Here is a 27,489-nt window from a genome sequence, read left to right as displayed (position 1 = left end):
GACTACACCTCTTCTCATTCTTTAGCTGTTCCGCAAACATGTCTAAGACATGCCTTCCCACTTCAGAACCTTTGCTTTTACTACCGCTCAGCCCCAAAAGTTCTTCCGTAGATATTAACATGGTTTCCCTTATAATTACTTCAGGTCTCTGTTCAAAGGTTGCCTTAACAAAGATCATTTCTATAGAAAAAGAGAAACTATCATATCCCTCCCAGCCCTCTAACTTTTCTATTTTCCTTATTTTGCTTTTTTTTTCACTTTTCATCATCTGATGTATCATATATTTATTTTCTTATTCCCTCCACTAGAATATAAGCTCTTTATTTTGTTAGCTGTTAGGTTCCCAAGGCCCAGAACAATACCTGGCACATAGCAGGCATATATTAATAAATTTTCTCTGAACAAAATAATATGATTCTATACATCTATACAGGGAAGTTAGAGCTTCCCTGGTGACTCAGTGGTAAAGAATCCATCTTCCAATGCAGGAGACGTGGGTTTGATTCCTGGGTCAGGAAGATACCCTAGAGAAGGAAATGGCAACCTACTCTAGTATTCCTGCCTAAGGAAATCCCATGGACTGAGGAGCCTGGTGGGCTGCAGTTCACAGAGTCGCAAAAGAGGCTAATATGACCTAGCAACTAAACAACAACATACATCTGTTAATCATAGTTATAGTTTCATTTAATTTGTTTAGAGTACTTTAAAGTCTAATTCTGTCATCAAAGAATTTAACTTGGTATCCCTTGATGAAGGGCTTCCCTAGTAGCTCAGCTGGTAAAGAATATGCCTGCAATGCAGGAAACCGGGTTCGATTCCTGGGTCGGGAAGATCCCCTGGAGAAGGGGTAGGCTATCCTCTCCAGTATTCTTGGCCTTCCTCGGTGGCTGAGACAGTAAAGAATCTGCCTGCAATTCGAGAGACTTGGGTTTGATCCCAGGTTGGGAAGATCCCCTGGAGGAGGGCATGGCAACCCACTCCAGTGTTCTTGCCTGGAGACTCTCCATGGACAGAGGAGCCTAGTGGGCTACAGTCCATGGGGTCCTAGAGTTGGACATGACTGAGCGACTAAGCACAGCACAGCACATCCCTTGATGAACCTAATAAGGTATATTCTGTCATCCATACCATAAAATATTTGAGGAACAGCAACAATATGGATAAGGAAGCCCTCACCTAAGCAATCGTGTTTGCTGTCTCTTCCGGATAGATGGATTAGATTCAAACACATGAGGACGTTTCCGTTTCTTTCCTGTTGCCACAGCAGCAGCAGCAGCCATTCCCACAGGACCTGAAACAATAATACATGTGCTGAGACTAGGCAGAGTCTGTTAACTGCACCAAGCAGAAAACAATTAGATGTACAAAAAAGTAGCATTTATTTCCTAGTATGTTATCAATAAGTATAGAATATTACTGATACCATCAATATACTTCACTACTGTTCAACATGGATCATATTTTAATTTACCATTACAACTTACAATGAATCTTTTTAAAAAGTTAATGTCTTACACCTCCCCACCACATACCAGTTTGAATTTTATATAATGTTTTTTGTTTTATCAGCATACCCGTACTGTTAAGGCAATCTTCTCAAAGGTGCTAGATGAAATAGCAGCATTGAGAGGAAGAGCTTGCCAAGACAAAAAAGTTACAGATTTCAAATTTCATTTCCATTCCTGTGCCCCTCTTTCTGTTACAAGGCACTGACAAGTTAGAAAGTCAGAGATAATCACTCATATTTGGAACCCCAACCCTACCACCACCACCACCACATATAAGAGGAATATCTAGAAGAATATCATCTTAAGTGGAAAATTTTTTCTTGTATATCTGAAAATTATGCCCTGCTGCTGCTGCTGCTAAGTCACTTCAGTCGTGTCCGACTCTGTACGACCCCATGGACAGCAGCCCATCAGGCTCCTCCGCCCACGGGATTCTCCAGGCAAGAACACTGGAGTGGGTTGCCATTTCCTTCTCCAGAATTATGCCCTAAATGGAACTATTAACCACAAGGTCATGTTGATGAAAGCATCCTGGAAGGAAAGTAATAAAAACTGTCCCACTCTAAGGGGAAAATGTTAATAAAATTTGGTCTGGTTTGCCCTGAAACTAATGACTAAAACAAAGGGTAGGCCTTAAGGAATTATTAGTCTCTGATTCACCCCATCTCAACGTATCAATGGCATTCCTTTTATTTTTTAAAGCAGACAATCCATCTTTATCTTTATTTGTGAACCCCCTAAAAGGTTTAAATGAAAATTAGGTTTAAGTACTCACATTTATCCTAGCATATATGTTCTACAAATGGCTCAATTACAATAGGCCTCCCTGAAAATCTAGATGAGCCTCTCTACATGTTATTTAGTAGTATACTCAAGTCTGACTTAAATAAAACCTCTTTAAAGAGCCCCAAAGTAAGCAAGAAATAAGGTAATGCCTTTTACCTTCCTTTCTATTATAAAGAGCTGGTAGAAGAAAAAATATTATTGATGCATTTTTTTCTAACATTTAATTTTTTAAATTGTGGTAATGACACAACATATGAGATCCACCGTCTCAACAAACTTTAAGTGTACAATATAACTATAGACACAATGTTGTATACCAGAGCTCTAGAACTATTCATCTTGACTGAAGATGACTGAAACTTTATGTTCTTTTATGGCAACTCCCCATTTCCACATCCCAGCTCCTGGCAAACACCATTCTACTGTATGGAGAGTAGAATAAGAGTTTGAATATGATACTTCATATAAGTAAATCATCCAGTACCTGTCCTTTTGACCTGGTATATATTACTTAACATAACGCCCTCAAGGTTCATCCATGTTGTCATATACAGTAGGATTTCCTCTTTTTTTAAAAAAAAAAAGCTAAGTAATATTCCATACATACTTACCACATTTTCTTTATCTATTCATCTGGAGAAGGGAATGGCAACCCACTCCAGTGTTCTTGTCTGGAGAATTCCATAGACAGGGGAGCCTGGTGGGCTATAGTCCATGGGGTCACAAAGAGTCAGACATAACTGAGTGACTAACACACATTCATCTGTCAATGGAAATTTAGATTGTTTTCCACATCTTGACTACTGTGAATAATGTTTCAGTGAACAGAGCAGTGCAAATACCTCCACGAGATCCTGATGTCAATTCTTTTGAATAAACATCCATAGGTAGAACTGGATCATATGGTAATTGTATTTTTAATTTTGGGGGAGGACTTTCATACTGTTTTCCATAGGGGCTGTATCATTTTACATTCCTACCAACAACATATAAGGATTCCCATTTCTCCATATCCATGCCAATACTTTTTTTTGATTTTCTGGTAACAGCTATTTTAACAGGCGTGAGGCAGTATCTCATCGTGGTTTTGATATGCATTTCCCTGATGATTAGTGATGCTGAGCATCTTTTCATACACTTATTGGCCATTTGTGTGCCTTCTTTAGGAAGATGTCTACTCAAGTCCTTTTTCCATCTTTTAATCAAGTTGTCATTATGTTACTGAGTTGTGTGACTCCAACATTTTTATTATTATTAGAAATTTCAAATATATTTTTTAAAAACTTTAAAATATATAGCACAGTTGAAAGAATTTTATAGTGAACATTCACCTATCTACCACCTAGATTCTACTATTAATATTTTACTATATGTATCTATCCACCTTCCTACCCATTCATCAACCCATATTAGGGTTTTTTTTTTAATGCATTTCAAAGTAAACTACAGTATGATCCCTCTATATACTTCAGTAGAAGTATCATTAGCTAGAGTTCAATATTTGTAAGTTTTTTCTTTTGAGATAAAATCTACATATAGCAAAATGTACAAATCATTCAATAAATTTTGAAAAAAGCATACAACTATGAAACCCAAACCCCTACTAAGATATATAATATCATCACTATAAATAGTTCTCTCCTGTACCCTCCCATCAGTTCTTCCCTGTACTTCCTACCATAAGAACACAATTCTTGTTTGTTTCACTCTACATTAGTTTTGCCTATTCTAGCACTTCAAAATAAATGGAATCATACAGCATATGCTCTTTTGTGCAAGGTTTCTTTCACTTAGAATAATGTTTTTAAGATTCATCCATCTTACCATATATATATATATCTAGATTGTTTCTTTTTATTGCTGAGTAGTACTCCAAAATATGAACAAACCACAATTTATTTTGATAGACACTTTGGCAAGTTCCAGTTTTAGGCATTATGAATAAAGCTGCTTAATTAAATTAATTAACTAATGCAATTTAAATACAAATCTCATTTTTTGGTATGGAACTTAAAAAACTGAACCTTATTTATTTATTTTAAATTTTATTTCAGTTCAGTTCAGTCGCTCGGTTGTGTCCGACTCTTTGCGACCCCATGGACTGCAGCACGCCAAGCCTCCCTGTCCATCACCAACTCCCAGTTTACTCAAACTCATGTCTATATTTATATGTAGATAAATAATATTATTTATTATAAATTTTATTTATTTTTAACTACCTTTTTATATGCAATGTTTATTTTGAAATATTTAACTTAATAAATCCTATCAAGAACAACCTATTCCCTTTTTCCTAGGAAATAAACCCTATTTATTTATTTATCTGGCTGCACCAGGTCTTGGTTGTGGCACATTCAATCTTTGTTGTGGCGGCATGCAAACTCTTAGTTGTGGCATGTGGGATCTAGTTCCCTGACCAGAGATCAAATCTGGGTCCCCAGGATTGGGAGGGCAGAGCTTTAGCTACTGGACCAACAGGGAAGACCTGATTCTAAATTTTAAATGGAAATGCAAAGGGCTAAAAACAGCCAAAACAATTTCTGAAGATTTTAAAAAGGAGGCAGGGGCACTCATCCTACCAAGTACCAATAGTTACTATAAGGCTACAATCCTTTATGACAGTGTAGAACTGACTGAAAAGATAGACAAATAAACCAACACAACTCACTCGAGAGTTCACAAACACCCTCCCGTGTCAAAAGACAGAGGTGGGAAAAAGATGGATGATTAAAGATCTGAGTCAGAGCAACTGACTGTCTGCATGCAAAAATAATGAAAGTAGATCCATACATAATACTATACAAGAAAATAAATTCCAGGTAGCTTAAAGGCTTAAACATAAAACAAAAACATCAATAAAATGACAACAAACTATGTAACTTCTACAATAAACTACTGGAAATTATTTACAAACACAGGGAAGAACTACTTAAACAAAACTCTAAAAGGATAAAACACTAGTAACTGCACAATGATATAAATCCAAACCTCTATGAACAAAAAGAAATAACAAAAAATTGGGAAGGGAGTGGACAACTAGGAGAAGAAGATAATTACAATACATATTTACCAAGAAAAGATTAGTGCTAAAAAAAAAAAATCAGTAACTCTTAAAAAAAATGGGGAAAATGGACAAAGGAAAATATGCAAAATAAGAACAGTCAATAAGGTTCTGAGATTATATCTATCTTATTTTCCTGCGCTGGCTGGAACCTCTTGCTCAAACAAGCAAATTAGACCAACATTGAGATACTATTTCATACCCATCAGACTGGCAAAAATGAAAACAACTGACAACACCAAATGTGGCAAGAATGAGAAGCAAGAGGCACTCAAGTACACTGCTGGTGCGAATGCAAACGAATAAAACTATTTGGAAAGACATTTGGGATACCCAGTAAAGTTGAAAATGTGCCTATCTTTGCCCTTCTGAGTATACCCTCAAGCAACCATTTTTCAAACTATGAGTAGTTTTTGTTTGTTTTAATAACATGGAATAAAGTGAAAGAGATCAGAACATATCAAAGAGTGTGTTACTTGCAATAGAAGTTAAGTATCACTTCATGAGAAATTGTTACTTCAATTATATATGCATCTTTATTCTAGATCACAGTGTATTACTGTGGCACACCATGAAAAGAAGTCTGAAAACCAAAGCCAAGAGCTCTTACAATATGTATAAGAAAACATACAAAATAATTTTTATTTGTAGCAACGGTACATAGTAAAAGATTATAGACAACCTAAGTGTTCTCCCAATGTATGACACATTCAGATAATGAATGGATACTAAATAACAGTTAAAATGAAAATTATCTAGCCATATTATCAACATAAATAAATCTCAGAAAAATAATACTGAATGAAATAAACACTTTAGACAAACAATACCAGAGTGATACCATTTATATATAATTTAAAACATGCAAGTGAAAGTGAAGGTTGCTCAGTCGTGTCTGACTCTTTGTGACCCCATGGACTATACAGTCCATGGAATTCTCTAGGCCAGAATATTGGAATGGGGAGCCTTTCCCTTCTCCAGGGGAATCTTCCCGACCCAGGGATCGAACCCAGGTCTCCCGCATTGCAGGCGGATTCTTTACCAGCTGAGCCACAAGGGAAGTAAGCCCCAAACGTGCAAAAACAATGTTAAATATTGTTTACTGATAGATACACACACAAAAAATATGAAAGAAATGCAAGAGAATGATGACGATCAAATTCAGAATAGTGGTTACTTTAGTAGAGGGAGAGAAGGAAATAGGATTAGAAAAAGAGAGTGACCAGCTACCCTTCCCTCTCCATTTAAAGCAAAGTTCATTATATTCCTCAGAGAACTCTGTGCTTTCAAAATTATTTAACTTGGTTATATGTACCTTCTTCCTATCACTGGTCTGTAAGGTCCTTTAGGAGCAAGTTCTTGCCTGTCTTTTTATAGTGTTTATATGTACTAATATAAAGTATATAATAATTCCTCAATTACTGTTGAATGATTAAATCATTTCTATCAGTCGGGCCTCAGTTTCCACATCTGCCACATAAGAGGGTTGGATTAAAGTTCTTTGCTAATCTTAACACTATGACAACGCAGTACAGTAATATAGCAAAACTACGTCTCAAAAATACCTTCCTTCCTAGGAAAGAAGTTGACTTGGATTCATTATGTTAGGATGCCCTCTTCTGGGAAGTATAAAAATTTCAAAATATATTTCACAAACATTTTATATGTATTTTGCCACTAAATCTTATTTTTAAATTCACTATTTCAGAAAAATACAGTGGATAACAACAGACAGCATAAGTTTATTTTCATTGCAGCTGTCTTCTTCCACTTAAACACAGCATATACTTTTTAAAAAAATATACTATTTTTGCTTTCTAATGATTGATTTCCTGTCCATCTTTTCCTAAGTATCTTCAAAATCAGTGTTCCTTATACAATATCAGATCCATTCAGACATGGTCTACATGGAGCTTTCCACATAGGACTAAATGTACAGTGTAAACAGTAAAGAGAATGATACAAAATATCACCCAGCTTTAAGTCATTTAGGGGCCCAAAAAATCTCAAAACCTTAAACTGGATTAGGATCATCCAGGATTGCTAGTGCCCAGGCACTGGTAAAGGCAAACAAAAATCCTCTCTAGATGACAATATTATTCTAGATCCCAAATTATTCTAAAAATAGTTTTCTAAACACACACACATCCAGCATTCATCCAAATAGAACCAGAACATGAAGCGAAAAACCAACATAAAGCAAGCTGGATATAAGAGGGAAAATTAATATTAAGTATGTATGAAACAAAAATAATAGCACAAGTATATATAACTTCTAAACTAACAAGAAAAAAAATAAAAAAATGAAAAATGAAAAAACAAAAAAATTTTTCAATCATTCCAAAAAAAAAAATCGAAAGCAAAGTAAACAGGACAAGCAGGACAATGAGAAAGCATATAGTAAACATGATAAATTTAAACCCAAATATATCAGTGATTACAGTTCATGTAAATGGACTAAATGAGTTAAAAGTAGGGCTTCCTTGGTGGCTAAGATGGTAAAGAATCTGCCTCCAATGCAAGAGACCCAGGTTCGATCCCTGGGTGGGGAAGATCCCCTGCAGAAGGAAATGAAAACCCACTTCAGTATTCTCACCTGGGAAATCCCATGGACAGAGGAGCCTGGTGGGCTACAGTCCAAGGGGTTGCAAAGAGTCAAATAAGACTGAGTTTGAGTTAAAAGTAAAGAGTACTGGAATGGATGAAAAAGCAAAACCAAAGTTCATGTCACTAACAGTATATGAGTCTAGTACCTAAGTGTAATACAGGTACAAGTTGAAAATGCAAGGCTTTAAAAAAAATCATGAAGGTATGATATGAAGATATCTGAGTGCCTGTATCCTTGGCACTTTCAGATAAGCACAGTACCAGAGTTAAGCCCAAAATGAAGAGATTCCAATCCAAACATTACCTGCAGCAGCCAGATGGGCTGTTACCTCATCAGCCGCTGTGGAGTTAAGTATGTCTGAATCGTCATACGAGGTGTCCTCAGGAGAAGAAGGTGAGTCTTCATCAGCACTCAACATACTGTGTTCGGTGTAGGTGGCCACATGGACCTGCTGAACTTGTTGGGCCACTGCATGAGCTTCTATGGTAGCCATGTGTTCAGTTTGGGTCACTCCGTGTTCCTCCATGAAGATCCACTATTGGAAAAAAAAGTAAAGAACAGGATTCAGTGTGTAATACAGGTCAAGAGATACTTTCCTCAAGGGAAGAGGAACTTCGACAAGCCTTTCATTTTACTATATACCTCACCACACCAAGTCATAGGAAATGGGCAGCATCATTACCGTATGACATAAAAATGGTAGAATATTTTCCTTGCATGAAACTATTCTGATGGAAAATCATTATGCTAATTTTATATTTAAAGTCACAAAATAATAAATATCTTTGATATTATCCATAATGATAATGGGTCCTGATGACTTTAAAAGGTCCTGGTGACTTGTATTTGACACTGTGGACATAAAAACAGTAAGTAAAATACTTAACAGTTCCTTTGTATTTCAAACACATATGGGAGTTAAACATTTTTTTTCCCAAACTGTGATTATTCAAATTGGTTTTTCTGCTTATAAAACTGTGTTTCTTATATACCCTGAAATGACACAGTAACAGGACTAAGGTTTGCCCTCCTACAGACAGCACTTATGCTCTGCTCCCGCTTCCCCCTGCCCTAACATACAGAGAAGTACATTGTCCTTAACAATTTTTTGAAGCATACATACATATGTATGATTTAAAATAAAAATAGGTTCACAATACATATATTATTCTGTGACAAGATATCTGGACAATTTGACATGTCAAAATATACAGATCTACAGACCTTTCTATACAGCTGAAGAATACATTACTGTATTGATGTGCCATAATTATGCAACCAATCACCTACTGCTATATAGGAAAGTGAAAGCATTAGTTACTCAGTTATATCTGGCTCTTTGAGGATCCCATGGACTGTAGCCCGCCAGGCTCCTCTGTCCATCGGATACTCCAGGCAAGAACACTGGAGTGGGTTGCCATTCCCTTGGGATCTTCTTGACCCAAGGATTGAATCCAGTTCTCCCAAGCAGATTCTTTACCATTTGAGCCACCTGGGAAGCCACGATAAATAGGAAGGCAGCTTCCATATTTTTGCTACTGTAAATATCAGTGAAGTGAACATACTTTTATATCGAACTATGCATATTAGTTTCTCAAAAAACTTTCAGAAGAATTACCATATGATCTAGCAATTCCACACTTCTGGGTACTATATATGCTGGGAGAACTGAAAGGAGGGTCTGAAAGGGCTTTTTGTACACTGATGTTCACAGCAGCATTATTCACAAGGGCCAAAAGGTGGAAACAACTAACTATCCACCAATAGATGAATGGGTAACCAAAGGTGGACAAACCTCCAATTAAAAATAAATTTACAAAACTAAAAAATAAAATGAATTTGAATCTTAAAAAAAAGTGGACACACAAACAATGGAATGTTAGTCTTAAAAAGGAAGAAATGCAAACTATGAAGAGAGGGGATCTTTCTCAACTTGATAAAAAAAAAAAAAATCTACAGCTAACATCATACTTAATGGTGAGACACTAGATAGAAATTTTGAAGATTCGAGATACCCCCAGATTTGTACATATCTAAAAATGCAATTTAATGTACCATTTAAGTCACGCAATTAAACACAATATATGAAAGGAAGATACCATTAACATACTATTTTCCCATCCATTTCACTGTTCTAGCCTGAGACAAACTGCATAGGGCATTTTAGAATTCTGGGTACTCCAAAACTGTTTTTAAATGATTTGGGATTAGATGGCATCTAAATCCTTTTCAAAAGGATTTGTACGCTATGCACTTGGCATAATGGATTTCAGTTCTTTTCTCCAGAACAGCAGTTCACAGAATAAATCAATAGCGATGTCTGTTTCACAGGCTTGTCACTCCTACCCAGAGCCTCATCTCTTTCTAGGTCTTTCCCCACCCCATCCTTCAGCCTCACTAACCTGTCTGCTGACACTCTGTAAAAAGCAAAGGCAAGGCCATTTCAGACTTCTTTGAACTAGAGTGGGATACTTGTAAAGGATGCTTTAAATGGTTTCATAATTTAGTAAGCAAAACAGGTTGTCTGAAGCCAGATATGACTGGCATACACATAATGCAGGCGACTGTCATACCCCATCCCACTTAAGTCATTTTTAGTGAGGCATTCTAGCTTTTATCCTCAAAAAGTCAGATTCTCTGGAGAGCAGAAATGATAGGAACTTCTAATAGATAAAAACATTAGATAATATGAAATTTTAAAAACAGCACAGGCTATTACCAGACATTCAGAACTCCTGGAAAAGTTACTTAACCTCTAAGCCTCAATTTCAACCTTTTTATTTTTTTTAAAAGATAAAGAAAAAAAGAGTAGTACCTTTCCTCAAAACGAAGGGGGTTAAAGGAGATTTTCCAGATATGGTGAAAAACACATAAAAGCTCAACATTAATTATTATGATGCCAGAATTTCTATGTCTTCATGATTCTATCCTTCTTGACACATTACCTGACTAGTCTCTCAAGGACTGGGCCTCAATTACCTCATCTTTAAGCTATAATCCATCTCTGAGGATATGGCTTTCTTGCTGCTGCTATACTTAGTTGCTTCAGTCATTTCTGACTCTGTGCGACCCTATGGACTGCAGCCTGCCTGGCTCCTCTGTCCATGGGATTCTCTAGGCAAAAGTACTAGAGTGTGTTGCCACACCCTCCTGCAGGGGATCTTCCCAACCCAGGGATGGAACAGTCTCCTGCATTGCATGCAGATTTTTTACCACTGAGTCACCAGGGAAACCCCATGGCTTTCTTAACTGCATGCACAAGATTTTGAGTCAAGCATCTAAAAAGACTTTTATTATATTAACTTCAGTGATGCAAATACTAGACTCCAAAACATTAACATAAGGAAATTATAGGGAACCAACACCTCTAACATAATTTCATGAGAATGCACAAAACAGAGAATGGACCTGACAGTGATACCTCTGAATAGATACAAAAAGCAAGATGAAAGGACAGACAACACGTACCTGTGATTCTAAACATCATATCCAAATAAAAAGGCATGTCTATTACCTGAAAGCAGTGATGTTCAGCAGATTAGTTACACTCCATTTTAAAGAAATCATTCCCTCCCAAAGTAACACAAGTGAAAGTGAAAGTGAAGTCGCTCAGTCGTGTCCGACTCTTTGCGACCCCATGGACTGTAGCCTACCAGGTTCCTCCATCCATGGGATTTTCCAAGCAAGAATACTGGAGTGGGTTGCCATTTCCTTCTCCAGGAGATCTTCCCAACCCAGGGATTGAACCCAGGTCTCCCACATTGTAGGCAGATGCTTTACTGTCTGAGCTACTGGGGAAGTTGGTAGCAATTTTATTAAAGCCTGTTTCTTAGCCTAGATCATCACCTGCGGTGCAACATATACTTCATCTGAAGGTTCTTCTTTAACATATAATCTATGAGGGATTGGGGAACTTCCCTGGTGGCTCAGTGGTAAAGAATCCACCTGCCAATGCAGAAGACATGGGTTCAATCCCTGGGTTAGGAAGATCCCCTGGAGAAGGAAATGGCAACCCACTTCAGTATGTCGCCTGGAAAATCCCATGGACAGAGGAGCCTGGCAGGCTACAGTCCAGGGGGTTGTAAAGAGTCAGACACACTTAGTGACTGAGCACACGCGCATAAGGGATTGGAGAAGGGGAATTTTAGACAGAGGAGTTCCTATTTTTGCCATTGTGGACCAGTAGGCATGGGACTAAAGATAATGGAAGAGAACTCAGAAAAACAGATTTTCTGGTCAGAAGCATCCTGTTAGTTGTAGTCAACTGCATGTAAGGAGCTACTGGAATTTGCATGAAAAGCCCAAGGGCAGTTAAATTTAGTCAAATCCACACATAATGAGATTAAGTGTAGAGTATTAAAAAAAAAAAAAACAAAGTTGGAAGAGCAGGCTGAGAAATCCAATCAAGGTATAACTAAAAGTAAGAGAAAGCCTTAGTCTCATCAATAGAATTATCACATCAAAAGAAAAGCTACAACAGCCTGGGGAAACTCAGAGCAAGACTGTGTCCACAGCCCAAACCAGGGACAAAAAGCAGAGAGGTTCAGTTTAATTCACAGACATGTCCAGAATCTAAATTTCATAACTAGGATAGAAATTTTACTCAACAAAACAGCCTTTCCCAAAAAAGCCTAAAGCCAAAGACAATAATTTGATTCTTGAGGGACACAGGGTAATGGATCAAAACTTTACCACAGCAGGAAAAACTTTAAAACACCTGCAACAAGAAAGTCAAAGTGAAAATAGAAACAAGGTAAAATGTGGTTTAATTCTGAGTAACAAATGGAGCTTAAGAAAAGAGGAATCCATTTGACCTTCCTAGGAATATTCTCTTTCAAACAGCCCAAGAGTGTTATAGGACTTGCAGAGGAAGAAGAAGGGAAAAAAAACCACACACACACACACACACACACACAAAATCCTCACATCACTGGGGTTTACAAAAAAAAAGAACAAGCCATAGTCATGATGCAGCTTCTTGCTTTCCATTTTCAGACTCCAACTATACTTAAAAAATTCAGCAGATTAAATATAACACAAAGTAGAATATAAAAGTTATGAACCCTGGCAATGTAAAGGCAAAGATCAGGCTAAGAGAGGTAAGGAGACAGGAGAAGGTAGAGAGGTTGGGGAATGGCTGGGAGCATAACATCCTATCTTTACACAGTGAGGGAATCAGACCAAAAGCAGAGAGATCTCAGTATCACAATGCAACTCAGAAACAGAAGGGAAAGGAAGGAAGTATGGAGGTAAAATGTCCCAAGCTTGATAAACCAAGAAAAAGTAGTACAGGTATATTTTCTAAAGTTATGGAGGTAATACTGTTTGATAATACTATAAACAAAAGTTAAAACTATAAACAGAAACAGTTAAAGCAACTGTCTCTAAACAGTGGGACTAGGTGCAGGTGAGGAGTGTGGCAAAAGGCCACTGATTTTCTATTATAAATCCTTCTATTTGAACTTTTATCATAGGAATGTATTACTTTGAAAAATGAACCTTAAAAACAAATAACCACAATATAGATTTCCTAACTGACCATTTTGAAACTTTAAAAATTAAACATGCTAGAGCAAACCATCACTAGAAAAATCAAGTCCCTTTCTCATGCTCAGATCAAAAGAACAGCACAGTTCAAGTTTAGAAATAGTCTTACCTTGAGTAAGGCTAACTGCGTAATTTATGACTGGAATCACATAATATTTTTCATTCCAATGTGGATAAAATTTGTAAATATTCATTAGCAACAACTGAAGAGTCCACATACTGCTTTTATACATGTGAAAAAACAAGCTTTAACACGCAACTTCACAATGACTTCAGGGTGAGCGGATGGTTTTGTCAAACCAATATTATAAGTTAATGGAAGGCAGCGCCTGGGTACTAAAGTCTCTATGAATTGCAGCCATCATAATTTGTCCCCTAATAAATGCTTATGGGTAATTGGTTGCACATTATAATTAGTAAAGTTAGACCCAGGCAATTACAGTTTCCATTAATTCTTCTATAATACTGTGCTAGCCATTCATCTCTTCTCTCAACTTCTAAGCCCCCTATTCTATACCTGTACTGAAATGTGTTCTAGCCAATTCTGGGCTGGGTCAGCGAACTTGATTTACCAGCTTCATGTTAGGTTTTACCAAGGAGAAACAACAGGTTAAGATGGGAAGAGGTGGAGAGAAGGGATTGCCTTGCAGTTTTCATTCCTAATAGAGTTGCTCCAATGACCTCATCTCCCAACTTCAGCTGTGCTCCTCTCTCCCTGTTGGTTGAGCACCAGCTGCGTGACATCCCATTCGGAGGTGAGAGTACCAGCTGTGTGGGGGCCCCTCTGAGCTCTTAGGTTCTTCTATTCTGTTCCCCCAGCCCAAGGGGAGCCGGGGTAGCTGCTTCCCGTGTTACCTGGATTAACTCAGTGTCTGCTTTTGCTCTTCTAGTCTTCCAACACCTGTATAACCAATTCCAGAATTAAATTCACTGATATACCTCACATGGTTTACAGGCCCTGACTGATACAAAGGGAAGAAAATATGTACCTTTGTGGAAATTACTCAAAAGTGTCAATAAGCAGCAAAATTTTATATTGATTTAAGTCAATACAATAAAATGTACTGACATTTTTATACTATCAATGAAGTGATTCGAAGGATATTTATATAAGGACACCACTATGGTTTGTTTCCATATGCCAATGGAAGTTGAATACAAAATCTTGAGTTTGATTAATCATAAAAAGAGGCTAAGTTAAGAGTATAAAATGCCTCAGGAAGAGAAAAATGGGACACAGAAGTGAGAAGGGGGTACAGACAGGAAAAGAAGTAGGAGTTATACAAACACACAAATGTTTATCTGTTTATGAGTCTATCTTACCTGCTCTTTTAATAAAGTACTTAATAAGTCTAACATTCCAGCAAACCTCAAAATCAACATCACAATAATAAATGCCTTTTTATGGCATTTATGGAAATAATAGTGACAATCACAGAAAGATCTGTCATATTATTCAATAAACATACTGAGTCCAGTGTCTGGACAAACAAACAAAAGTGGTAGCAGTGGCAGCTTTGACCTTTATCTACCACTCTAATTTCTTGAGCAGACTGACTATACAGATAGATCTATGTATCTACTGAAAATCAATAGTAGGTACTAACTATAATTTCCAGTGTGGCTTGCAAAGATTTAGGGTTTTGTTTTCTTATTATACAACTAGGCCCAAAGAATTTAGTACAAGAGCATGCCAAGAGTATGCAAAATGTCCTCTCCATTTCACCCCATTCCTGCTTGAAAGCTCATCCTCACTTCCACAGCAGAGTGGTTAAGAGTACAAACTCGGGAGCCAGAGTACTGAGTTCACATCCTTGCTCTGCCACTCACTACCACCTTAGACAAGTTCCACTTGACTTCTACACCTTAGTTTTACAGTCTTTCAGTTGGGGAGATTAATAGAAACTACTTCATAGAATTATTGTAAGGACCAAACAAATTTTTTGGACCAACTTTTATAAAAGGGCTTAAAATGGAACATGGTATATAATAAGTGCTAGTTAAGTGTAACCTATTATTATTAGTATTACTATTCCACATAAAGACAGATAAAGCATAGAAATGTCAAAGGGAAAGTTACAGGATTTATTTTTACATTGGGAGAAAAGGTGCTTATAAATCGCAAATTGGATCTAAACAAAGCTGAAACACTAGAGGGTGCCACAACCAAGGAAAAATGTAAGGAAAGCACAGGGAATTTCAAGCTTGAAATTAAAATTCTTCGACTGGAATAAACATCTTGCTGTATTAAATAGGTGAATCTACTCCACCAAATGCTTCAAAATACATCAACTCTTCTATAGGTTCTAGACAGTACTGCTTTAGAACCTATAGAAGTATTGTCCAATAGGAATTTCTGCAATGATGGAAATGTTCTCAATTTACACTGTCTAAAGTAATAACAGTCACTAACCACCTGTGGTTAACTAACAACATATGCCTACCGACCACCACATGAAATGTGACAATTAGTTAGTTTTAAATAATTTTAATATAAATAGCTACAAGTGGCTGTGACTACCACAATGAACAGTACAGTTCTTCTACATTCTATTTTTAAGTTTTGAAATGACTTGCTTCTAATCATTGTTAAAGAAATTTCTAATAAAGGAGGTTCATACAATATTTCAAGCAAATCCATCCCTTGTGATAATTCAATGCTGCAAAGATAGGAAAAGTGACTGTCTGTGTCGCTCCCTCACCCTAAAGGTGTTCACAATCAAAAGCAAAGCTTTCTTTTACTCATTATAGAAATTTTGCCCACCCAATTCCCTGACTGTATTTCTTGGACTCTGGGTTAAAAAAGCTTAAAAAAATAAGTACAAATTAATAAAATTAACTTAGAAGGCTTTTTTGCCTTTAAAAAAGCCTTTTCCAGGACTTCCCTAGAGGTCTGGTGGTTAAGACTCTGTGCTTCCAATGCAGAGAACACAGGTTCGAACCCTGGTCAGGGAACTAAGATCCCACAGGCTGCTCCCAGAAAGATATTTTTTTAATAAATAAAAAACTTTTTCCTTAAGAAAAAATCATATTCTAGGGATAATCATCACCAAAGGCTAAGGGAGCACTGAGAAGAGAGGACTACAAGGACACTGAGTAGGTATCGTGAAGGGGGGACAGAGTCTTCAGCCAGGAATCTGTCAGGTGCCAGTGAAAGAAGAGGGCTGCAGGCTGAGGCAATGGCTTGTGAAGGCACGTGGCGTAGCAAGAGGACAGGAGTGAATACCCAGACAGCAGACTCAGGAGGAGTCTGGGGACCAAAGGTACACAGCTTTCAGCTGCCTTCACACCAGATTCTTTCTTTACACTGTAATTTAATCTGCTGCAAACAAAATGATTCTAAGGATAATGCTGACCCACCTGTCAAAGAGGAAAGTCGTCTCCACATTACAGCTTACAACCTGTGTCTGTCACAGTGCCCTGAGTGAGAAGGTACCTAATGAATGTTGATGACAATGATAAAAAGGATTAGAAAATGCATTCTCAAATATTCAGATGCTTATCAACAGCTACAAATATCAATTAAAAGGAAGTGAGTTGCTGAAGCTATCGCTGGATCAGAAACATGGTGGATAGGGAAGCTTAGTATACCCAGGCATTTTCAAATGGGTAAGAATGCAGCTGGCTCTTTTTGCAGAAAAATCATGTGTCCACAGCTGCTCCCCAAATTGCCAAAAAATCAAATAAGTTGCTGTCATGTGACAGCAGGATTAGAGGCTGCCTCAATTTCCATTAAGGAGAAATAACATGAATTGCCCCAAGCCCCACCCCTCAGTCTCACAAGCACAAAGGACACTTTCATTCAGATCCTGCTTACTGTGAAATATAGCATTGTTGCCTGGCCACTTCTGTAGTGGGCCTTGAGTCTGCTAGATTTACCATTACACAACCAACATTCAGTTAAAGCCGTTTCTTAGATTTTTCAAGGCATGATTTTTCTTTTGAGATAACTAGGACTTGCTTCTGGATAAAACTGTGAATGTATAAGTGTCAATACTATGGATCCAGAAACTTCTGGAATCAACCATTCTCTCATCCACTACACAAATATTTACTGAATCTTATCGGGTACTTCTAGATTATTTTAACACACCATTTTAAGAAAAACTGGCAACTCTAATTTTTTAACCTTTAGTTTAAAAAATTATCATAAAAGTGACACATGTTCTTTTTGGGTAACTGAAAAAACACAAGTCAGAAAAAAAAAAAAGAAACTGAAATCAATACCACCTGAGATAGCCACATTACCAAATTAACAATTTGGCATGCATGCTTCTGGGCTTCCCTGGTGGTTTAGGGGTTAAGGATCCGTTTGCCAATGCGGGATGTGCAGGTTCAGTCCCTGGACTGGGAGGACCCCCTAGAGAAGGAAATGGCTCCCCATGCCAGTATTCTTGTCTGAGAAATCCCAGAGACAGAGGAGCCAGCCGGGCTACAGTCCATGGGTCCCAACTGTCGGATACCACCAAACAACTAAACAACAATTCATGCTTCTAGCATTTTCCCCTGAATTTCTTACATGGTTGCTTTGTGTTTTGTTTTTTTTAGACAAAAGTGAGGCTATGGTGTATATATTGTTTTAGAAATATTTTAAAATTCACTATAGAACAGAATTTTTTATGTTATTAACACTTAACATCATTTTTTTTTTAATGTTTAAAGAGCATTCCCTATAAAAATGTATAGTAGGGATTTTACTAACTCCCTGAAGTTAATTGTTTAGGCTGTTTCCAGCTTTTCACTATTGTAAATTGCATTGTGATGACAAGTCTGATATTCAATAAATACCTGTTGAATAAATGAGTAAATGAATGGTTTACTAAGTTAAGTTTTTAAGTACATACCCAATTATTTCCTTAGCTCTTAAGAGACATAAAACTTTTGAGTATTCATACAGTTATGATTCTGGACATGGCTATTAAAGGCACAGAAATGTAATGTGGTAAAAACAGTAATCTAAACATAAAGATAAGCACATAATACTTGGGGGATGGAAGACAAACTAAAATATTAACCATAATGATGTAAAAGTCAAGTATGGCTCCCAGAACCTGGAATATTAGAGAGAGGGTTAGTGCATGGGACACTTATAATGCCATTCTACAAAATGGCAAGCTGATGGACTGAAAGTTGATGGATCAAAAAATAAGTCTATCACTTTGAAAATTATAAAGATAATTAATAAAAGACTTTCAAAAATATAAATATCAAATAATGGGGGATGGAGAAAGGAGGAAATAGAAAAAGTGACTTAAATTCTTATTTTTCATACTAAAAAAGTCCACAGATATGGTCTAAACTTGGTAATTCAAGACACAGAAGTTTACACATATTATTAAGCCTAATGGAAGTAATTCTAAGAGAAGCTAAAAACAAATAAATAGTGAAATCATTTTTAAAGGTTGCCTCTGGACCACAGGGCTAGGGGGTGGGAAGGAGAGAAAAGGCAGGAGACTCATGTTTTTTTCATCATAAATTTTCCTCTGCTATTTAATTCGTTAGGAAGTACAAAGAATACCCTGATATAACTGGCTGAAAAACCTGTAATTATTCACTGTGGATCCCCTAACTATATGTATCTTATCTTGATAACCAGTCAGACCTAGCTGCTCACAAAGAGTTATCTTTAACCAGATGCCTAAGACCTTGGAGGCCATCTAGTCTGATTTTCTCATTTTACAGATTGAGACCCAGAAAGGCTGAGACCCAAAGTCACAGCTCTACTTGGCAGCAAAATCAAAACTTGAACCCACATCTCCGGCCTTCTAATCAAGTGCCCCATCAAAGCACCCCACTTTATCCTAGAGCACAGTCTCTGACCATAACATGCTTGGGCATGTTAACTCTATCCCACACTATCCTGTGTGTATCTTCAACCCAAGATTTGGATCTTACCGACTGGTCAGAAAACTAACCAATCTGATCACATGGACCACAGCCTTGTCTAACTCAATGAAACTATGAGCCATGCCATGTAGGGCCACCCAAGACAGACGGGTCATGGTGGAGAGTTCTGTCAAAACGTGGTCCATTGGAGAAGGGAATGGCAAACCACTTCACTATTCTTGCCTGGAGAACCCCATGAACAGTATGAAAAGGCAAAAAGATAAGACACTGAAAGATGAACTCCTCAGGTTGGTAGGTGCCCAACATGTTACTGGATATCAGTTGGAGAAATAACTCCAGAAAGAATGAAGAGACGGAGCCAAAGCAAAACAACACCCGGTTGTGGATGTGACTGGTGATGGAAGTCAAGTCCGATCCTGTAAAGAGTAGTATTGCATAGGAACCTGGAATGTTAGGTCCATGAATCAAGGCAAATTGGAAGTGGTCAAACAGGAGATGGCAAGAGTGAACATTGACCTTTTAGGAATCAGTGAACTAAAATGGACTGGAATGGGTGAATTTATTTCAGATGACCACTATATCTACTACTGTGGGCAAGAATCCCTTAGAAGAAATGGAGTAGCCATCAAAGTCAACAAAAGAGTCCGAAATGCAGTACTTCAATCCAATCTCAAAAACGAGAGAATGATCTCTGTTCGTTTCCAAAGCAAACCATTCAGTATCACAGTAATCCAAGTCTATGTCCTGACCAGTAATGCTGAAGAAGCTGAAGTTGAACGGTTCTATGAAGAACTACAAGACCTTCTAGAACTAACACCCAAAAAAGATGTCCTTTTCATTATAGGGGACTGGAATGCAAAAGTAGAAAGTCAAGAAATACCTAGAGTAACAGGCAAATCTGGCCTTGGAGTACAGAAGGAAGCAGGGCAAAGGCTAATAGAGCTTTGCAAGAGAAAGCACTGGCCATAACAAACACCTTGTTCCAACAACACAGGAGAAGACTCTACACGTGGACGTCACCAGATGGTCAATACTGATAATCAGATTTATATTCTTTTCAGCCAAAAATGGAGAAGCCCTATACAGTCAGCAAAAACAAGAACGGGAGCTGACTGTGGCTCAGATCATGAACTCCTCATTGCCAAATTCAGACTTAAATTGAAGGAAGTAGGGAAAACCACTAGACCATTGAGGTATGACCTAAATCAAATCCCTTACAATTATACAATGGAAGTGAGAAATAGATTCAAGGGTTTAGATCTAATAGAGTGCCTGAAGAACTATGGATGGAGGTTCATGACACTGTACAGGAGTCAGGGATCAAGACCATCCCCAAGAAAAAGGAATGCAAAAAGGCAAAATGCTTGCCTGAGGAGCCCTTGTAAATACCTGTGAAAAGAACAGAAGTGAAAGGCAAAGGAGAAAAGGAAAGATATACCCATTTGAATGCAGAGTTCCAAAGAACAGCAAGGAGAGATAAGAAAGCCTTCCTCAGTATCAATGCAAAGAAACAGAGGAAAACAAGACTAGAGATCTCTTCAAGAAAATTAGAGACACCAAGGGAACATTTCATGTAAAGATGGGCGCAATAAATAACAGAAACGGTATGGACCTGACAGAAGCAGAAGACAGTAAGAAGAGGTGGCAAGAATACAAAGAAGAACTCTATAAAAAAGATCTTCATGACCCAGATAATCACGATGGTGTGATCACTCACCTAGAGCCAGACATCCTGGAATGCGAAGTCAAGTGGGCCTTAGGAAGCATCACTACGAACAAAGCTAGTGGAGGTGATAGAATTCCAGTTGAGCTATTTCAAATCCTAAAAGATGATGCTGTGAAAGTGCTGCACTCAAGATGCCAGCAAATTTGGAAAACTCAGCAGTGGCCACAGGACTGGGACAGGTCAGTTTTCGTTCCAATCCCAAAGAAAGGCAATGCCAAAGAATGCTCAAACTATCGCACAATTGCACTCATCTCACACGCTAGTAAAGTAATGCTCAAAATTCTCCAAGCCAGGTTTCAACAGTACGCGAACCGTGAACTTCCAGATGTTCAAGCTGGATTTAGAAAAGGCTGAGGAATCAGAGATCAAATTGCCAACATCCCTTGGATCATAGAAAAAGCAAGAGAGTTCCAGAAAAACACCTGCTGCTGCTTTATTGACTATGCCAAAGCCTTTGATTGTGTGGATCACAACAAACTGTGGAAAATTCTTCAAGAGATAGGAATACCAGACCACCTGATCTGCCTCCTAAGAAATCTGTATGCAGGTCAGGAAGCAACAGTTAGAACTGGACATGGAACAACAGACTGGTTCCAAATTGGGAAAGGAGTACGTCAAGGCTGTATATCGTCACCCTGCTTATTTAACTTATATGCGGAGTACATCATGAGAAACGCTGGGCTGGATAAAGCATAAGCTGGAATCAAGACTGCCAGAAGAAATATCAATAACCTCAGATATGCAGATGACACCACCCTTATGACAGAAAGCAAAGAGGAACTAAAGAGCCTCTTGATGAAAGGGAAAGAGGAGAGTGAAAAAGTTGGCTTAAAGCTCAACGTTCAGAAAACTAAAATCATGGCATCTGGTCCTATCACTTCATGGCAAACAGATGGGGAAACAATGGAAACAGTGACAGACTTTATTTTGGGGGGCTCCAAAATCACTGAAGAGGGTGACTGCAGCCATGAAATTAAAAGACACTTGCCCCTGGAAGAAAAGCTATGACCAACCTAGACAGCATATTAAAAAGCAGAGACATTACTTTGCTGACAAAGGTCCATCTAGTCAAAACTATGGTTTTTCCAGTAGTCATGTATGGATGTGAGAGTTGGACTACAAAGAAAGCTGAGAGCTGAAGAATTGATGCTTTTGAACTGTGGTGTTGGAGAAGACTCTTGAGAGTCCCTTGAACTGCAAGGAGATCCAACCAGTTCATCTTAAAGGAAATCAGTCCTGAATATTCATTTGACGGACTGATGCTGAAGCTGAAACTCCAATCCTTTGGCCACCTGATGAGAAGAGCTGACTCACTAGAAAAGACCCTGATGCTGGGCAAGATTGAAGGCAGGAGCAGAAGGGGACGACAGAGGATGAGATGGTTGGATGGCATCACCGACTCAACGGACACGAGTTTGAGTAAACTCTGGACGTTGGCCACAGACTGGGAGGCCTGGCATGCAGCAGTCAATAGGGTCGCAAAAGTCGGACACGACTGAGCAACTGAACTGAACTGAAATGATGGGCCAGTGAATTTGCATCATAAAATATGCACATCGAATTGAAGTGATTTTTCAAACTGCATCTGCAGTCACTCATCCCAGTCCCTCTAACATGCCTTCCAGTCCCCTCACCCTTCAACGCCCCCCATCACTGTCTTAGCGTGCATGCTCAGCTGCTTCAGTCATGTCCCGCTCTTTGCAACCCTATGGACTGTAGCAAGGCAGACTCCTCTGTCCACAAAATTCTCCAGGCAAGAATACTGTAGCGGATTGCTGTGCCCCACTTCCCGACCTGGGATCCTCCCGACCCAGGGATGGATCCCACATTTCTATGTCTCCTGCACTGGCAGGCAGGTTCTTTACCACTAGCGAAAGAACAGTTTCTACAAACTGAGAGACCTGACAGCATTCTTCCCTGCCACAGGAATGAATGTAACTCATCAGCTGCCAAAGCAATGTCTTTCAAAGCCACTGTCCTCCGTGAACACCAGGGCGGTCAACTGGTTTCATGTTTTACTTCATTTGTATTAAATGACTTATTAGCTAACTACCCACTCCCACTTTTAAAAGGTGGAAGGAGAACAAAATTGTTGTTGTTTTATTTTGTTTTAAAAAAGAGGACAAGGGACTGACTTTTGGGGGTAAAAAATGAAGAACTGAGCTTACATGTTAATGCTTGTAATCATTATACCATTTTATAAAAAATATTTTAAATTGAATTTTAAATGGTATGAAAGTCCCTACTATTTATATAAATTATTATTTGCATAGATTATTATTTATGTAAATTTAGAAATTAAAAAAACATGTAAAAATGGGAACCAGATTAGTCACTAGAAATTAAGTATATGCAGAAGGGTCAAAATCTAAAAACCAAAACCCCAGTACTGAGTGCATTTTCCATAAACTGTGCATAATTTACGGATACTGTATTATCTCATTAATTTAAAATAAATAACCCTGAATGTTTAAAGCATGCTTTCTCACACATGGAGTTGCACATAATGAGATCAGTGGGGCAACAGCAATACTGATTAATATTGAAAAGCAGGCTGAACAGTGAGCCTAATACTCATCACTTCCTGGTTTACTTCCTGCATTTTACTTCCTCTGATCCACTGTGAAACTGAAGGCTAAGGGACACATACACACAGTTTGATGGTGGCAGCATCAATTGAAATTTAAAAAGTCAAACAATGTATATGAAAACACCTTGTAACTGCAATATGCTACAGAAACATAAGGCATTACTTTGCTGTATTTTACTGTGGAGCAAGAAAATGAAGCAGAATCGGAAATGACTGTTGCCATCTGTCCCTGCAACCATCCATCCAGCACTGGAGTACCAGGATCATAAGGGTAGGATCATAAGCAGTTCCAGGTCTATTCAGAGAGAAACTATATAAACCAAAGCAGCCCCTCATACCTGTTTTGTTTGGTTTGCACGGTTTTTTGTTTGGTTTTTTAGTGTGAACGAATTGCCAACATTTTAAAATAGGGAAACAGAATAAAAGTTCCAGATTTCTGACTTTTCTTAAAAAATCAGGACAATCTGGGTAAGCCAGTAGCAGTACTGTGTTAAAGCTTGGGCTGGAGAGTCAGTTCTGTCATTTGCTACAGCAGTTACCCTATTTATAAACTGGTAATAATGTATTAATACCTTCCTCATAGTGTTAATGTCAGGATTAAATGAAATGAAGTAATTAAGGACTCAGTAGAGTGCTCCCACCTCCAGTAAGTCCTCACTTTTATTATCATTTCAAACTGGCAACAACTGACTAACTGGAGGGAGAAGAACATGATCGATCTTACCAACAAGATTCTCTTCAAGATGTCCACTCCTGGACTGCCTTAACCATTTACAATGCCCAGTCAATCCAGCACTGGAGATTGCAAACTCTAATAGCAACAAAGACTCAACAATGCAATGTATAAAAAGGAGAGGGTAGATAATCCAATCAATCAACAAATATTTAAGAAGACATACACATGGCTAAAAAGTACATGAAAATGTGCTCAACATCCCTAACCATCAGAGAAGTGCAAATCAAAACTACAATGAGGTATCACTTCACACCGATCAGAATGGCAATCATTAAAAAAAAATCTACAAACAATAAATGCTGGAGAAGTAAGGGAAAAAGGGAACTCTCCTACACTGTTGGTGGAAATGTATAGTGGAGAACGGTATAGAGGTTCCTCAAAAAACTAAAAATAGAGCTACCATATGATCCATTAATCCCACTCCTGGGCATACATCTGGAGAAAACCATAATTTAAAAGATAAATGCACCCCAATGTTCATTGCAGCACTATTTACAATACCCAGGACATGGAAGCAACCTAAATGCCCATCGACAGATGAATGCATAAAGAAGATGTGGTACATATACACAACAGAATATTCAGTTCAGTTCAGTTCAGTCGCTCAGTCGTGTCCGACTCTTTGCGACCCCATGAATTGCAGCACGCCAAGCCTCCCTGTCCATCACCAACTCCCGGAGTTTACCCAAACCCATGTCCATTGAGTCGGTGATGCCATCCAACCATCTCATCCTCTGTCGTCCCCTTCTCCTCCTGCCCCCAATCCTTCCCAGCATTAGGGTCTTTTCCAATGAGTCAACTCTTCGCATGAGGTGGCCAAAGTATTGGAGTTTCAGCTTCAACATCAGTCCTTCCAATGAACACCCAAAACTGATCTCCTTTAGGATGGACTGGCTGGATCTCCTTGCAGTCCAAGGGACTCTCAAGAGTCTTCTCCAACACCACAGTTCAAAAGCATCAATTCTTCGGTGCTCAGCTTTCTTCACCGTCCAACTCTCACATCCATACGTGACCACTGGAAAAACCACAGCCTTGACTAGATGGACCTTTGTTGGAAAGTAATGCCTTTGCTTTAAAATATGCTGTCTAGGACATGGAAGCAACCTAGATGTCCATCAGCAGACGAATGGATAAGGAAGCTGTGGTACATATACACAATGGAATATTACTCAGCCATTAAAAAAAATACATTTGAATCGGTTCTACTGAGATGGATGAAACTGGAGCCCATTATACAGAGTGAAGTAAGCCAGAAAGAAAAACACCAATACAGTATACTAATGCATATATATGGAATTTGAAAGATGGTAACGATAACCCTATATGCGAGACAGAATAAGAGACACAGATGCATGGAACAATTTTATGGACTCTGAGGGAGAAGGTGAGGGTGGGACGTTCTGGGAGAATAGCATTGAAACATGTATATTATCATATGTGAAACAGAACACCATTCCATGTTCGATGCATGAGACAAGGGCTCAGGGCCGGGGCAATGGGATGACCCAGAGGGATGGGATGGGGAGGGAGTTGGGTGGGGGGTCCAGGAAGGGGAACACATGTAAACCCATGGCTGATTCATGTCAATGTATGGCAAAAACTATTACAATATTGTAAAGTAATTAGCCCCCAACTAAAATAAATAAATTTATTAAAATATATATATATATATTAATGCTTAGTAAAAAAAAAATAATAATAAAATAAAATATGCTGTCTAGGTTGGTCATAACCTTCCTTCTAAGAAGTAAGCGTCTTTTAATTTCATGGCTGCAGTCACCATCAGCAGTGATTTTGGAGCCCAAAAAAATAAAGTCTGACAACGGAATATTACTCAGCCATAAAAAAGAATAAAATAATGACACATGCAGCAACATGGATGGACCTAGAGATTTTCATACTGAGAGAAGCAAGTCAGACAGAGAAAGACAAATATCATACTATATTGCTGATATGTGGAAACTAAAAAGGAGATGCTGGAGAAGAGTCTTGAGAGTCCCTTGGACAGCAAGGAGACCAAAGCACTAAATGCTAAAGGAAATCAACCCTGAATATTCACTGCAAGGACTGATGCTGAAACCGAAGCTCCAATACTGTGGCCACCTGATTCAAAGAGCCAATTCACTGAAAAAAACCCTGATGCTGGGAAAAATTGAGGGTAGGAGGAAAAGGGGGCGACAGAGGATGAGATGGTTGGATGGCATAACTGACTCAATAGACATGAATTTGAGCAAACTCCAGGAGATAGTGGGGGGCAGGGAAGCCTGGCATGCTGCAGCCCATGCAGTCTGGGCTCACTGAAATCACAGCACAGGAAACTCTACTCAATAATGAGCCTGTCAACTTAAAAAACAGTCATAGTCTTAAAGTTGAGAGTTACGTTTTATTCAGCGGGAATTTTTAGGACTTCAAGCCCAGGAGACAGCATCTCAAATAACCCTGAGAGAACTACTCCAAGGAGGTGGGGGTAGGTGGGTGGCGCAGAGAGTCAGGTTATACAGAAGTCTGAAACAAAGGGCAGGTAGTCTGAACATCAAAAAGTATTTTTGTGAATTAAAGAAAACCGGGTATCTCAAGTTAAGGAATTTGGCGCTTTCCCTTTTCTATGTATGGGAAGATGCAATAGTCTGGGCTCACTGACATCATTCCTTTCATATGCATCTCAGCTATTTGGGCCAGTATCTTGTGTTTCTCCTCAGTGCTCACTGTAGGGAGTGGCTGCAGCCTCATGGCTGCCAGATCACAGGTATTATTTTCCTTCCTGGTTGCCCTTAGGGCTCAGAAATTTACATTTGGAGGGTCGAAATTGCTGATGACTGTGACATCCTTGTTTACTGATATGGCAGGAATACTCCATTTCTCAACCTATATGGGAAAAGACAAAGAGTGGATATATGTATATATATAACTGGTTCACTTCGCTGTACATCGGAAACACAACATTGTAAATCAGCTATAGTCCAATAAAAAAAATTTTTTTAATTTCCTAGGAACCAGGTTCTAGGAAAGAGACACAGTGATAAGCAAGAAGGCAGAGTCTCATCTCGAAGAACTTACATTCTAGAGGAAGGAGCCATGAC

The 27,489-nt window shown here is 38.4% G+C and overlaps 1 protein-coding gene across 4 annotated transcripts in view; it reads right to left on the bottom strand.

Annotated features, from left to right (window-relative positions):
- NRF1 (nuclear respiratory factor 1) overlaps positions 1-27,489 on the bottom strand; it is a 121,088-nt gene that overhangs the window by 67,445 nt on the left and 26,154 nt on the right. For 2 of the 4 annotated variants that reach the window (XM_081531302.1, XM_081531304.1), the window contains exons 2-4: positions 16,871-16,946; positions 8,267-8,498; positions 1,177-1,291 (exon numbers count right to left, since the gene is read on the bottom strand). In XM_081531302.1, coding sequence (XP_081387428.1) covers positions 1,177-1,291; positions 8,267-8,489 — 338 coding nt within the window. In that variant the 5' untranslated portion in view covers positions 8,490-8,498; positions 16,871-16,946. The remainder of the gene's footprint in view (positions 1-1,176; positions 1,292-8,266; positions 8,499-16,870; positions 16,947-27,489) is intronic. The other 2 variants (XM_081531301.1, XM_081531303.1) reach the window with 1 other exon arrangement.

This window comes from Giraffa tippelskirchi, chromosome 10, assembly GCF_054371585.1.
Source record: "Giraffa tippelskirchi isolate mGirTip1 chromosome 10, T2T-mGirTip1v1.2.pri, whole genome shotgun sequence".
In the NCBI taxonomy this organism is placed as follows: Eukaryota; Metazoa; Chordata; class Mammalia; order Artiodactyla; family Giraffidae; genus Giraffa; species Giraffa tippelskirchi.
The sequence above is the reverse complement of the archived record's forward strand: the minus strand, read 5'-3'. Positions and strand labels throughout refer to the sequence as shown.